Here is a 16,037-nt window from a genome sequence, read left to right as displayed (position 1 = left end):
TGACACACACACAGGGACACACACTCGCACATGTACAGCATAACACCAATCACTGCCGTTGCCACAGTGGTGACAGCCATTACAGTTGCTTCCATCAAAGGTCACGTCTGCTGCTCACTTTCCAAAATTGACTCCAATAAACACCTTCCAGAAAATTCCACAAATGTTAAAGAGGAACAGACAGTTTTTGCACGTCCAAATCCAACTCGTGTGAATAATTATATTCAGACGCAGTCACACAAGATATGTCACACGGAGATCACACACTGTACAAAAAACGATTAGCACGAATAAGGCAGTCATAAATCATAAACATGTATTTGTATAACTGTTTCCAGTTGTTTTCACACATTGAATGATGTCGCTGCTTTGAGCACAAACACAACCCGTTGTTTAAAATTTTGAAAATAGTGAGATGTGATGAAAAGCCATCGACTCAACTCTCTAATGAAAAATGACATTAGTCAACCGTCCTCTTAACTGATGAGAGCAACAAACCATGAGCATCCATTAACTGGTGTCAGGTCCCTGACAGTGCTCATCCATGTGAAGACATTGATGTGCAATATTTTGAGTAAAAATGACAAACTGGCATTCTGCTGCTAAAAGTGACAAAATGAATATTGTTTGATGTATGGGTCCGGGTTCCTTTTGTGGCGGTTGATTTGAGACTTTCTGAAGCAATTAAAACAATACTGTAGTTACTATTCTGGTCTCCCTCCTGCCAGTTCAAATGGCAGCATTGACCAAAAGTATAAATAAAGGACAGACAGATGATTCTGATGCCATTATTGTGTCTCAAAATTAGGGCGGTGATCAATGCGAGAGTCTCCCGAAACCCTTTAAATGTGTGTTCTTCAACCAAACCTCTTGGTCTGTCTGTCTTTCTCTGCCACTTCACCCTCCTCCTCCATCTGTGTTGTTTTGATTGTGTGTCTGTGTCCCCTGAGACGGCCCCATATCAAATGAGCAGAGCTCATAGCTGATGCCACTGTGGGAGACACTAATGTGCCTTGAAAAATAATTACATATTACATCTACTTTTCAAACACAAAATCCATCCCCACTGTTCCACTCCGTCACCCACAGGATAACTGATGCAAACATGGGTGCATGAGCATACGTGTGTTTCCTGTTGTGTGTGTGTGTTTATGTGTGTGTGTGTGTGTCCACTATAGCTGTTAGCCTGCGGGCCTGTTTGCGTGTTCAGTAGGAAGTGTTTTTAGTGAGTCATCCGTAAGGGATTCCCTGTAGAGGGGTGAAACGGAAAAGACAAGACCCTCAGAGGCCTGATGCAGCGGGGGGAGGAAGAGGGGAGGAAGAGGTAGAAAAAGCTAGGGTGTCTTTAGAAACCCTGCTTGTGAGACATCTCCTGCTGAGACAGTAGAGATGATTATGTACTACTGCAGCTGTTTGGTCTTGCTTTGTGATGGCATAATGTAAACTTCTACTGTTCTCAACAAAGGGATTTATACATAATTTATATATCATGTAACTTCTATAGGTAAACATTGTGCTCCATTGGTGGATAGAGCCTTGGTTCATCTCAGACCGCACAATGCAAAGAGAGTTAACAAGTAAACAATAGACTCTCTCAAACCTCCAAGTCTCCATTTTGTGTTTTTCTGCAATAAAAACATAATTCTCCACAATTTTACAGGATTTTTAGAAGGATCATTTTTTTGCAGTCTTTGAAAACAAGTGGCAACATTTGACCATTCAGACAGCTTCAATCTGGGCTTTTGTGAGACTTTCCATCTTCTCTCTCATTGTTTCCTTGGTTTTATTTTTCTGTTATTTTATTCTTTGTGCATGTGTGTGCATTTCCTTTTGTTGGGTTGTACGTATGCATGCTTTGGTTTTGGTTTGCTCCAACCGCTGTTCTGGCACCTCAGAAGGAAGACATACCTGGCGCACCTATTGCAGTGTGTGTTCTGGCTTGCCTTGCTTTCCATGGATGGAATGAGTGCTAGAGGCAGGGAAAAATATAGACAGGGAGAGGGAGAGAGAGAGAGAGGGAGAGAGCAAGGGAAAGCCTGCACTCTGACTCAGAGGGGAGGTAAGGGAATTCCCTGGTGAGCTGGATAGTTTTTACATCTGGCCGGATTGGAGCGTTGCCTGGAGCTCGGCAGCACCACACAGCCGCGGCTGCAGCAGGCAGAAGAAGTCTCGTCCCCTCCACCTCAGCTTCAGGCCAGCCGAGCACACGGTCAGGGCTCAGAGGATCCTCAGCTGCAGTATAATCTGTACTGCAGAGGCCACAACTGTACCTCAAGGCTGTTACATTTGTCACATAAAAACTCCTCGGTAACACACAATTATTTGGATTCTGCTAGTTGAAGGAAGCATACGGCCTCCAGACTGTGGACTGCTTGAGTTCACTCTGTTTAGACTTCCCTGTACACTTCTACCTCGGGCAAGTCAAAACATCAGACAAGTTGTTCGATGTGTTGTAGCGGTAAGATGTCTAGACTGTCCTCTGGCCTTAGGCTGGGATAAAAGCATAATCCTTGATGTTAATTTTGGAAATATAACAGCGTGAGGTCAAACTCACCCAGACTTTAGTCTAGAAGAGCACACTGCCAAGAATTAAAGTCTAATGCTCTGATTTGGGTGCTAAAAGATGAGATTTGAATCTACACAGCTGAAGGCAGTGGTAACAGAGGTTTACAATGAAAATGATGCTATTATAATATATAATTTGACATGCAAACCTTTATTCATAAATAAAGGTTTGCATGTTAAATCTATAATACATAATGGTTGTAAATTATTCTCAAAAGTCTATTTTTTTCTAAATGTGCAGTGTTATGTGAACTGTGAATGTAATACCACTTTTTAAAATCCCAACACATACAAAAAAAGACTTTAAAACTCTAAAACTCTGAACATATAATGTTAAGAATGTATTTTACTCCTGGACTAAAACAAAGCAGGCTGAGATGTGATGTTTCCCCCAAAACATCTTATCTTGTGTTGGATATTACACATGATTAGCAATAATTATAATAGTAATTTATTAGGTTAGCGGGGAAGAAATGACAATAATCTTTCAGATAGATTGTAGAATAATTAAATAGCAAAGTACAGCAAAAGTTATATTTATATAAACTGGTGCGCTTTACTGCTTTGACTGAAGGTTTTCAAAGTCAGCACTTTCCTTTGCACTTCTGTTCTATTCTCCCACACCGCACCTCTGCTGAGGGCACGTCTGCACATCCAAAGAGCTGCTTTAATCATGACAGCATCGTAACACTGAGATATTTAGATTGTCAAAAAGCCTCAAACCTTTTCTTCAGACGTGCCTGATCACGATGCAGCCAGAGAAGAGATACAAATCACTGTTTGCCCTACGTGGCACTTTAGAATTGTGATTAGTGCTGACATACTCTGATGAGACTTGGGTGAAAGTATTGGACTTTGTGTCTCATTGGAATTCCACTCTGAAAACAGTCAAACAAGTCTTGAAGTATCAAAATATCTACCTGCACTCCTCAATACCCAACATTCAGTCAGATGAAAGGTTTTGCTTTGACCCTCCCCGGGCACAATACGGCACAAACTGTGAAATACAACAAACATACCTCATCCAGTGCTGACTTCTACGTTTGAAGACAACGCAGCACACATACATACCTCAAAGTCTAGATGATCTTCCAGCATTCAGCTCTGGCCTGTAGATCATTTTCAGACTCAATCTTGCACAGCTGGAGGCCTGAATCAAGCAGAAAATAACTTCTGACTACCCAACACCATCTTCTTCAGTTTGCACCCACAGGTCAAATCAGTTTACGCTTTTCCCGTTATACACCGAGAATAACTCACTTCTGGGCTATAAAACCATCACAAATCCACTGTCAGGCCATAATTTCCACTAAAGCCTCTCAATCTGAAGCAGACCCACATTTCTCCGATTTCACCAGTCATGAGACTGGCAGAGGCCAGGTGCTGCAGACGGGGAAGCAGCTGTACCCCTGGAAGGGTCAGAGGGAACCCTTTTAGCTGTTTGGCTTTGTTCCTCCTCAGACCTCAAAGTAATTGCCTTGAAAATATGTATAAAATTAGTCCAGCATTACAATCCAGGTAGTGCAGTAGCAGTAGATCTTGCACTAAAATGGAAAATAAGCTCAATGTATATAAACAGAAAAGAGAGAAAATGCTGCTGCAAATCATCCCTGGAAAAGAGACAAAGCTGCAAAATATGGCTGGATAGTTTCACAAGAGAACCTCTGCAATTAAGCCCGTGAATCATATTTTCCATTCTGAAAACCACTAAAGTGAACATGTTTTGGACAGTGGAAGTTGTTGTACGCGAAGAAATACACAACGCCGCTGTGTAGAAAAAGAAAACTGCTCTCACTGCCGGTCGGACAAACTGAAAAACACATTTTATATGATCACTGCAGGAAGTTTGTCACAGATCAGCTCACTGAGAAGCATATGAAGACTAAGTGTTTCGAGTGGTTGTTTGCTTTCTGACTATCGTGACTTTTTTTCCTACTGGAGGTCACGACATCTGTGGCTTTGACAGTTTAATTTCCCAATCGATTCAGTTTCCAACACAAAAATGTGACAAATAAAATGATCCGTTTGCGTGTTATTTACTGAGAGAAACACTGTTGCTGTGTTATCACTATGTACACAACGATGAGTGTTGTCAAGAAATGAGAAGATGAGTCTAATCTTGGGGAGTGTGCAGTATCTAATTGCAGAGGCCTCACCCTACATGTGGTCTAATTGTCTGAAGAGTGAGTGTGTTGTCCTAGCTGTCTCTGTTGGTCTTAGTCTTTGTGGATTTCCTTTGCACAAGTGAGTCATGTGCAGAAATAGACAGGTGGCTAATATGGTTAAATCTGTGTGCATACACGCCTGATCTGTTCATTCTTGCACGTATTAATGCGCTAATGTCATTTTTAAAAATGTGAACGGATTACGAAGAATGATCCCAACAAATGGCCCCGATCTGGTCTTTTGTTTTCTGATTTCCCCTCTTATCATTCATACAAAAGGTAGAGGATACTGTTTCTGAAAGTGTGCGTGTGTCTGCATCTGTGTGTGTGTGTGTGTGTGTGTGTATTATGCGTGGGTGGAGGCTTCGTGAAGGAGGAGGTGTTGTCGGGAACAGAAGCATTTTGCAGATGTTGCAGGGAAGGACTGAATGGAAAGTTCTGCGGTTATCGGTGCAGCATCGTACGGCACTCTCTGACTTGCAAAGGTATGCCACATGTGGCACCTTCCCAACGCGCCCTCAGTGCTTAGATGTGCTCGCTCTGATACAGCAATCGCCCACTGTTTGGAGAGGCAGCGATTTAGAGATGAAGAAGCGATGTAGAGGAGATCAAAAGGAAGTTGCGCGGAAGGTAGAGAGAGAAAGAGAGGAAGGAAAGCTTGAAAAACATGTTTACCGCTGGAGGTTACGGGTTGATGTCGTAGTCTAAGGTTTCCCCTCTTGGAGTGTCTCCCAGAGCGGAGGCGGGTGAGATTCCCTGACGATTCCCCGAGACGTAACACAAGGAACGCTCATCTCTCTGTCTCTCCCCCTTTCCTCTGACCTTCTCTTATCTGGTGCTCACGACTCGCTCCTTTGCCACTTACGCATCTCATTCACCTGCTGCACACACAGACGGCCTCACTGCTGTGTGCCGGTTTAGAGGCCGATCTCCCCCTGTTTCCACCTGAGCTCTGCACATTTCTCCATATGTACCTGCTATTTCCCAGAGACCAAATCGAAGGTCCTTATCTCTTCCTTCCACCGTCTGTTTTTCTCTTTGTTTGAGTTTTATTGTGACCATTTTGAAAAGAGATATCTACTGATGTTTGCTCCCTGAATTATAAAACTGACCACCCGCCCCCACTAGCACAGCTCACCAACCACAACTAGAACCCTTTATTCTATGATGTGAAAAACACAGCGCTTCGGAAAAAACAAGGTTTTTACATCTTCCAGAGCACTTGATATTGATATCAATTCTTTGGAACCGGACTCTGAATATCTTACGTGATGGCTTCCTGCCTGAGAGTTGACATGCAGTGTTGCTGTGTCCATAAATGCACAGTCGATGCCATGGTACCCATTCCGCCGCCTCACACGATCACCCAGCCATGGTGTGCCACCGACACAAAGGCTGTTCTGTGTCACTTCTATTTCTGTCAGCCCTAATGACTCATTGGTCCTGAAGAGAAGAGAAAAAAAGCGGCAATGTGGTCGGCTCTGATTGCCCCAGCAGAACCCGAGAGCGTCTGTTCGCTAAGGTGTGGCATGAAATCACAGAGAAACCCGAAGAATGCGAGCTGAGCTTCTGCAGGCTCCCAACAGCTGCGGTAGTTCACAGGCCTTTTATTGCGTGGCAGTGAGGGAAACCTCCTCACCACAACAGGCTGGAGATGAGAAAAAAAGAGCGGATAAATGAACGCTGCTGTTTTATTTCTTCACAAAGACGAAATAGAATAAAAATAGAAATGAGAGAAAGAGAGAGGGGAAAAAGTTAATGAAGGACTGGAGGACACTGGATCAAATGATAAGTTGAAGATTAGATATTAAACAGAGATGGAGAGAAACCTCTAATACCCTCACTCCCTGCAGAAAAAGCTCCTCTTGCCGTAATTGTATCAATACGTGCGCTATGCTCCATTTAAGATCCGTCTTATTCAATAACAACGGCGTTCACAAAGCGCCATAACCACTGTTGTATTTTATATTTCCGTCAATACAGATGGGCATCACCTGTGGGAGACAGAAGCCAAAGTTGACAAGGACTCCGTCAAGTCTGTAAGTACACCTCCAGTCCCACCCTCCCCCGACACTTTCTCCTTCCTCCCCTCGCTCTCCTCCTCCTCCTCCTCCTCATCTGTCCTCCGCCATGATGTAATCTTTGCACAGGCGTTACAAGTTGCTGCATAGACAGCGATGATTAGCCCCATGCAATCCTGAATGGAATTTTCACAAAATCAATGCGCGCTCACGGAGTAAACAGCACGCCGTCATATCTAACACGCACACATAGATCTGAGAGCATCTGGAAGCATCAGGTCACACACTGGTGCCGTATGTGTCCCAGCACCGCCGGACACTTAGTTCATGGCAAGTTGTTGCCACGTAATTGAATTAAGCTTGAAAACTTCTTTGTCTGCATTGGGATCAAGTCCAGATTGGATTGAACCTGCTGCTTTTTTGCGAGAGAGCCGTAATGAAAAAACAAAACCGGCGCACCAATTTCACTGACACCCAGTCACACTTTCAGATTGTGTTAATAAAAGAAAGCAGTGACAGAGAATCGTCAAGAGAGGCACAGCCAATGTTGTTCTACGTGTCCTCCAAAGCTGCTCGTGCTCTGGAGTTAATTAGTATTTCACTGAGATTCGTTAGGTCTGTTTTTAATGTGGAGACACTACAGTGCATTGTCAAGTCCAGGGATCTGTTAAAACCTGTTTGCTTGTGTGTGAGCGTGTGTGTGTGATGACAGTATGTTTTGAATTGCTGATGGCTTTCATCAGCGCCGTCTCATCCTCCTCCTCCTCCCCCCCAGCCTCCCCTTTTTTTTTGTGTAAACTAAGTGAGGCAATTTACATTTACACAAGGTCTAAAGTAAACCACACGTCCAAATGCTGCAACTTGAGGGTGTTTTTCTCCTTGTTGTTGCTGTTATTTCGCTCAGGTGAATGACCCCGGTTGCATCAGGAGAGTAAACGTGGACTCCGATGTCTAATTGGCTCTTAGGGCTGCCTGATGTGCGATGGCTGGAGTCCCAGATGCTGGAAAAATTAGTGGGGGTGCAGGGCTCGGCCGGGGATGGGAGCCGAGGTCAACGATAGACAAATAGCAGAGTGAGCGTATTTGGAGGTCTAACAAAGAAGTGCGTGTGTGTGGGGGAGACGGTAACGGAGCACTGGCCTTTGTCTGAAGTCAAGTTGCCATCAGGTCATATTACAGAGCAGCAGTACAGTCTGCCTGTGTTTTTTACTGCTGTTTAGACTGTGATAACTTTCACTGGGAATGGGGAGGGAAAAGGTGCTTAACACAAACACACACACACACACACACACACACACACACGCTCGGCCACCTGCGTATTTCCTTTGTCGTCATCTGGAGGGCAGACCACGGCTACAGATGCAGACCATCCACCGTCACTCCCCACCCCCCCTCCCTCCCTCCCATCTCTCTGCATGCGTGCTGATGACCGACAAAAAGCTGCTTCCTGTCACGCCGGCCTCGCTCTCTGGCCTTTTTCGACCCCCACAAGAGAGACAGAGACTCATCCCAGCAATAAGACAAAAAGACTGACTAATTCGCTTCACGTTCCCTTTTGCCCCCCCCCCCCCCGCTTGTCAAATAGAGAGCAGCCCAAGGTTCACATCCGTCCCGACATGTTGTGGGATGGGGGCGGGTTGGGGGAGGGGGTGATAGTCAAGGTTCTCCACAGGGAGGCATGGCTGTGCAAACAAATAAACTGGCTACCTCTCGCCTCTGGTGCCGCGTGGGGACAAAGATAAAGCCCTGGGGTTTTCCTCAGAGACAAACACGGGCACTGGACCAACCTCATGGGCTCAACTACTGTGTCTACACAGTCCAGACGAGCTCATTTAGACCAGTTCACTCAGTGCAGGCTCTTGGAAACAGCACGCCCTAAATGCAGGCCAGCTGCAAAATAAACAGCTGCTGATTAATGGACTCACACTCCTACGATTTACATTCGGAGGTTGAAATGAAATCAGATGTGTAAATACAGCTAACTGATTCAGATGTTGTGGTATTATGAAACGGTCCTATCCTTTATTTATGCCGATTTTGTATTTATTTTTTAGAATTCAGTTGTTGTGGAGATCCCACCATACCGGAACCAGAGAATATCCAGCCCAGTGCAGGTCAACTTCTACGTGTGCAACGGCAAGAGGAAGAGGAGCCAATGCCAACGCTTCACCTACCTGCCTCCTAATGGTAATCATAAATACTGACAAAAGATGATATTATAACAGAATACCACTTCCACTTCTTACTGTTCCTCACCATTAAAAAATACTATAATGTCGCTCCATTTGCCAAGATGCCATATGCAGCGTGTGGGCTGTTCCTGGTGTCTTTTGAAGCTGTCGCCCATGAGTGAGAGCAGAAGATGTGAGGCGTGTTTATTCTGTAGTGAGACTGCGTTCCCCAGCAGTGAGGTGTACCTGCTGAGTGACAGAGCCCCCGGGCTGTGTTGATGTTGAGAAGTCAATCCCACGGCGACCTGACTTTCACACCCAAACTCACACAACGCCCCCTGTTCACCAGCGCACCCACAGAGACGCGTGAATGCACATGCATACGCAACTTGTTGTGATTCATATACACACACCCATACACACACCCATACACACACACACACACACACACACACAGATCTGCCAGGCGATGCCGTGCTCTGTCATTCATGTAACAACCTGAAAACCCAGGAATACCTCTCTCCTGTTTGTCATGTGCCCCTGGCCTCAGTGTTTAGAGATGGCTTTCACAGTGGAATTCTAAGAATGTATTGATGAAAATAGGTTTTAACCTCATATTTACAATAACTACTGAAATATCAACATTACCTTTGATCATCTGTTTCTTACATCGGGCTAGAACCTTATGTTATTTTGTCTTAATGTATCAATAGCTCAGCATAATGCATCCCATTGATACAGTATCACACACACAGCCCACAGAGCTGCCCATTATAGCCACAGTTCACCACGGACCATTATTGTTGATTATTGAGCAACACCGCTGAGGCAGTCTGGGGTTCAGTGCCTTTCCCAAAACCATGGGAACATTAGCGAGAGCAGATTGATCTGCTTCATTCCTGCCTGCGTTTTCCCTGTTGGGGGTGCATTTCCAAACAGCAGCCTTCCATTTGCGATCACTCTACAGAGTTCTACTGTACCACCACTTCCATTCCATTCTTTATAACAAGCGCGATCCATTAGATCAAAACAATGGTATCTTGTGTTCATTGATCAGTGTCTAATGAGCTTAATGCTGCTGGAACAGCATGTGTTGTGTCTAAGGTCTATAGCTGTTAATATGACGCGACATTTAGATTATCACCAGATGTATTTATGGCCAGAGGAGATAAGTGATTTGGATTTTGGACGAGGCTCTGAGAGAAAGTAGAGCAGGGCCCTATTTGGAGATGCTTGATTGTGTTGAATGCATTGTGGGTAACTGGACCAGTGCAGGGCTCACAGGCTGTGGCCATATATAGCATATCCATTCCATATACTATGATGATGCAGAGAAAGAGAGCGATAGAGATGGAGAGAGGCTTATCAGCCTGCACTGTGCATCTCAGTCATTTCCCTGAACATAAACATGAGTCTAATTAAAAGATGACTTGTTGTGTTCGCTCTTTTGCTGCCAAGTAAACCACAAGCACAGTATGGACCACACAAGCAGAGCCAATGTCTTCATGAAGGAGCATCATTAAGTCACTAGTATTAAAGCTACATAGCGGCTGTGAGTTCTATGCTTTTCTAGACTCTTATTGCAATTCACACATAATGTCTGTCCAAAAGTTAAAACATTGATAGCTTAGGCAGGTAATCTATAGTACAATATTACAACATAGCTGTAAAACCACCGAGACAGAGCTTCTATGGCGACAGAAGTTGTGGCATCAGAGTGAGGTCAAACTCTGTGGGCGGCACCAAAGAACCCCATTTTTTCTAGTTAAGTACCATCACAGCCATGATATTCAGACAACCTTGGAAATAACAACCCACAATCCTTTGCTGGGAGCTCCACAGGAGAGGCCATTGCTGTCAGGTCATCGAGTCCAACTGGCTTTGATGTGACACGTTGTTGCATGTGTCACACACATGAAAAGACTTGGTAACTGCACTTGGTGTCGCTTATTCAGACAAAAGAAATTACAAAGTCAATTGTATGTTCAACTGTACTTTCATGTGTTGCTTCCAATGCTTCCAATTGCAAAAAAGCCACAATGATGTCATCAAACTAACAACAATGTTGTCATCCCAATTAACCGTTGCACAACAGGGATGTTATCTAAACTACACAAACCTAGAACAGCAATGTCATCTCTAAACTAACAGTTACTGCTATGATGTCATACTTACTACTACTCTCTAGTTCCTCTTTAGTGCCTCTTACAGGTTTGGTGTATTATAATGTAATAATACATAAATGCGATTGTAAATTTATTCAACAAATACAGAACTCTGGTCCGTGTAACCATGCTGGCTAAAGGCATTGTGTTTTTGTATAACCCATTACATTACATTACGATCATTTGGCAGACGCTTTTATCCAAAGCGACTTACATTACCTTATATTACCACCCTTCGCAGAGGGGGGAGCAACTGAGGGTTCGGTGCCTTGCTCAGGGGCACCTCGGCAGGGACTTGAACCGGCAACCCCCCGGTTCTTAAGCGGAAGCTCTACCCACTCGACTACTGCCTCCCATCAAAATACTATATCAACAATTGATTGACTCGTTCTTAAGCGTAGATAATACTGTACAAAGGTCGTAGTCTGACTGTATAATGAGAGTTATACTGTCATGGTTTCAGGCAATTGTGAGGCAAGCCTGGTGTAGCTTGTTTGCTCTTGAGGGTTTCAGTGTATGTGTCAACACTGAGAGACACAACCAACACTAGGTAATGGGGGATGGGCTGGGGAAGAGGAGCAATCGCCACCCCCCCTCCCACACACACACACAACCCACCACACTCACACACAAACAGTTGTCATCACTTTCTTGCCTGCATGTATGAAAAGGGTTCTTCCGGCCTGCTGCCCCACTTCCAGCACAGTTGTGGTCACTGATGTTGTTTAGAAAGAACATTTCTTTCACACTCGGGTGTCTGCTCATCTATAAAAAGGCAAAACCGACACTTAAAATAGCCCGACTTGTTTGAAAGAGCGGAAGGACAAGGCAAACACCTCTGGGACGCAGATGCTAGTGAAAACCACCTTTATTTTCCATTCAGGTCACATGGCTGACTTGTTATTCTTTGACGCTAAAGCATCTGTGTGTGACTTTACATGTGGCTGACACTTAGTGTACCTGAAAGCGACTGGCGCTGATGCCTGCATTTGAACTCAACACAAAAGAATGAAAGAACACTTTGAGAGTCTTTTCTCCTTACGTTAAACAGACATGTTTCAATGGAGACTGTATTGTTATAGAGATGTAAACATGGCTGATTTGTATCTACTCTCAGCCTCACCACGCCTCAAACACACATTTAACATATTATTATCAGATGCGGCCTGTATTGGAAACATGCCTGCTCTCACTCTTACCAGCTGACAGATAGAGATAAGCAGCGTGATAAGGGAGCTGTGTTACTGTAGGCATGTTGAAACATTGCCATAATAATGCATTGTGTATAGACTTCAAACAGGATTTTGAGCATTCAGAAACATTGTCGATTATGCGAGTGAGCACACATCAGTCAAGCATCTTTATGGAAACAACTATGAACAATATAACTGAAGAACGTTTAGTTTTATAGACTGTATTGTTGAATATTTAAAGAGATGAAATGAAGACAATGGCTGAGGCAACTGGTGTATCAAACTTTTTTGCACTCAACTCAGATAGAGCCCTGTAATTCTAAGCTTGTGAGTTATTGAGTATGAGGTCAACCCACATTCAGCCAGTGGATCTTGAAGACATTTGCTGTTGAGATACACCATCAGCAGCATTTTGTGGTTAGGTACGTCAAGCCTAAGTGCTCGATGTTGAGATGTACATACGGTACAAGTGTCCTTGTCTGGCTCCCGGAGTGAGGCTCACTTTTCCAAGCTCCCTTCCAATCATTCTTGCGTGAGTAAAGACGTGACGTGTTGCTCTTCAAATAAGAAACAGTTTTCAGCGACCACATTAAACAACAAACACCGAAAAGTGCTGGCAATGACCAAGTCTCGAGCAAAGAACTTCTCGGAACCCCTATATTTTTACAGGCCATTTGGAGATTCCTCTATAATATCGAGTTCTATTCTTAACGCAACCGGGTGCTGACTCCCCCTCCGTCCCAATGGCTTGTGGTTGGGGAGGTTGGAGCAGGAGAAAGGAGAGTCAGAAACATGTTGTATGACACATGCAGGAAAATTCAATGAACCACACATTGTTCTTTTTTTTCTGTAAATATTTGCGCAGTCATGTTTCTGAAATTGGACAAAGACTGAACTGTTTCTGTCATGTCCACATATTTGGGCAGACTCACCTACTAAGGCCCACGGTATGCTGGGAGACCAGATTGCCCACACAGTGGGACACAGTGCACCAGGTACCTGTGAATTGATGAACTACCACCTGCTCTATTGCAAATGTCACTGCAGATCTGTGTTGTTGGAGGTAACACAATCATTTTCGAATTTTGTGCTTTGGAATGACCATGTCATATCACAACTGACGAGTATCGGAAATAAGAATAACAGCCTATTGTATCCCAGAATCCCCCATGGCTGCACACAAAGAGGGGCTCCTTTAAATGCCACTTTACAGGTCTATATAATCCATGTTTGCTTGCTCTCGCTCATCAAATACACTGATACTGACAGAGACACACAAAGGCACAGATCTATGTCCCTATTGCCATTCCCTTTAGGGGAAATGAGAGCTCACTAAATACCAAAATCAGGTCCAAAAAGTTTAATACAAGTAGACAGAAGGAAACTGCCAGAAAAGGGAAAACCATGTGCAGAGCATCAACTGTCTGTGGGCCATAACCCACAGGTTTGGAGGAAATAGAAGCCAGCTGAAGTTGGGACTCACAGGGTGAATCTGCTTTCTGGGCTCACATACAGAGTGGACTGGAGACACACAGATGGATCAAGCTGGAGGGAGACCTCTCCTTATGTCTGCAGCGGAGGAGAGGTGAATCTTAGGAAAAAAGGTTTAGAAAAACAAAAACGTTATATTTCATTTCATTTTCTGTTCCCCCACAGAAAAGGATGTTGCTTTGTTGAATATTCATACCTTTGCTGCACCAGACTAAACTTGTCTTTCGGTATGCTTACAACCATGAAGAGCATCCCATTCCTGCTAATTGGGACACAACTGATTCCCCTAATTACCGCAAATGAAATTCTGATGGTATGGTCAAGGAGGGGAAATTCAGAGTCATTCACATCAGATTTGTTTAATTTTCAGAAGGATATCCAGAGAAAGCCGGACTCACCAACATTAGCTCATTTGCCCTTTCATCCGTTTGGGCTCTTTTGCTATGAAACATCACTGACCACAACCGATGTCAGGTTACATGCTTTCCTGGAACTGAACTTGAAGCTGTTTTCAAACACTAAACCTCTTGTTTCTTGTTTGGTTGTGAAGTAGTGCAACTTACAATGCTAGTATCATACTTTCACAACACCCTGAATATACACCAGTGTATTTGTTTCACCCCCTGCTGCAAGGAATTCTTAAATCTGCACCATGTATACCCTTCAGGAACATGCCTTGTGCCCGATGATACTTGCTTGATGATAATTGCTTTGTCAGCATAACTTTCACAGAGCACAAGCATTTTTCACTAAACTAGGGTTATGACATTTCCACTTGACAGCTCTGTTAGTAGTGATGTCACACTGTCGCACCATGGCACCTTGCCACCACCCCTTCTGCATAAAGAGAAGGGAGAGAGGCAAGAAAAAAAACACTGGGGGAAGTAGCTGTGGATGTATTGTGCATCATGTGACTTGTTAGTTATTCCCCAAGCTGTAGAGAGAAGGCCCATGCATCATGGGACTCGCCTTACGAGGCTCTCCCAGACACCAGGCCTGGTCCCTGGGCTCTGATAGCAGACAGAGCTGACGTAAATGTGCTCCCTTCTGGGTATCACCGTGGCACAGCTCAGCACACTAGAGACAAGAGATGTGATAGTTAAGTTCTGTCAAATCCTACTACCACAAAACACATGGAGAAACAGGGTGTTTTTCGTATTACTCACTAATGCTCTGTATATTTGCACCCTTTGCTTTCATGGTTGAAAGGTTCTGTTGGGTACAAATGCAAACACAAGATCGAGACAGACATGTTATTCATGTTGACATCTGTTGGCCAGTGAGTAAATGTCAGTTTGAGCAAATGTAGCCAAAAACAGTTATGTTTGGCATCAAACACTCACCACACCCATTAACAGATTTTAACAATGTGCAGAAATAGAAACAGTGTGTCCATTGTGACTCAGACACCTTTGCTATGCATCTGGGTATCTTAACACAGCCCTATTAGTTTTGTGTTGGCACAGTATGTAGTTACTTAGTAGTTACTGTATGTAGTTGGACAAAAACTGGCTAGTTTAAGGCTCCCTCTCTCCCACCAGTCGTATATATGTCTGCCTGTGGGCCTTGTAGATTAAATGGTAAATATGTTGATTAATATATTTTTTCTTGTTTTTTAATAACTGCTCTTGATGACGAACAGGAAGCATGTGATGACTGTCAATCCACACTAATCAGGAAGCAGCACAGACGGTCTCTAAATGGCTTGAGAGTCGGAAGACTGGAGGCAGGGTGATCAAGTGGGGTCATTGCACTCTCCTACATTAGCAGAGGCCTGAAGCTCCTGAAACCACAGCCGTAGCAATGCCTCTTAAGGAGCACAGACTGCCTAATCAAAATCAAATAATCTCTCTCTGGCTCTCTCACTCTCTCTCTCTCTCTCTCTCTCTCTCTCTCTCTCTCTCTCTCTCTCTCTCTCTCGCTCTCGCTCTCTCTCTTTCTCGCCGTTCTTATCTCTTGGTCCTGAGAGCAACAATTACTTTTTGAGTGTAAAGGAAACCTCGGGGTCCCAGGCTCCTCGAGCAGCAGCAGCAGCAGCAGCAGCAGCACGAGCAGCAGCCCGTTGCTTTAAAGTAGTCTTTTATTGGATATCAGAGCTGGATGAGCGTCCAAAGAAAATAGGTCTTTTTCATTATTAGAGCCAGCTGTGGCTTTCCACACTGATGACTCATCCATTTTTCTTCCCCCTCTATTCTTTGGCTTTTTTCTTGGTGTGGTAAAAAGGGGTGGCGGGTGGATGGTGGTGGGGGTTGCTGTGTTAGAGGGC

At 44.2% G+C, this 16,037-nt stretch overlaps 1 protein-coding gene across 2 annotated transcripts in view; it reads left to right on the top strand.

The window, feature by feature from the left end:
• LOC143001022 (nuclear factor of activated T-cells, cytoplasmic 1-like) overlaps positions 1-16,037 on the top strand; it is a 59,754-nt gene that overhangs the window by 23,371 nt on the left and 20,346 nt on the right. For both annotated transcript variants that reach the window (XM_076150565.1, XM_076150567.1), the window contains exons 7-8: positions 6,714-6,769; positions 8,806-8,938. In XM_076150565.1, the coding sequence (XP_076006680.1) occupies positions 6,714-6,769; positions 8,806-8,938 (189 nt within the window). The remainder of the gene's footprint in view (positions 1-6,713; positions 6,770-8,805; positions 8,939-16,037) is intronic.

Source organism: Genypterus blacodes, unplaced genomic scaffold (genome assembly GCF_046128005.1).
Source record: "Genypterus blacodes isolate CSIRO-AG114 ecotype Tasmania unplaced genomic scaffold, CSIRO-AGI_Gbla_v1 ptg000052l_1, whole genome shotgun sequence".
Taxonomy (NCBI): domain Eukaryota; kingdom Metazoa; phylum Chordata; class Actinopteri; order Ophidiiformes; family Ophidiidae; genus Genypterus; species Genypterus blacodes.
This window is presented reverse-complemented; position numbering and strand designations above follow the sequence as displayed.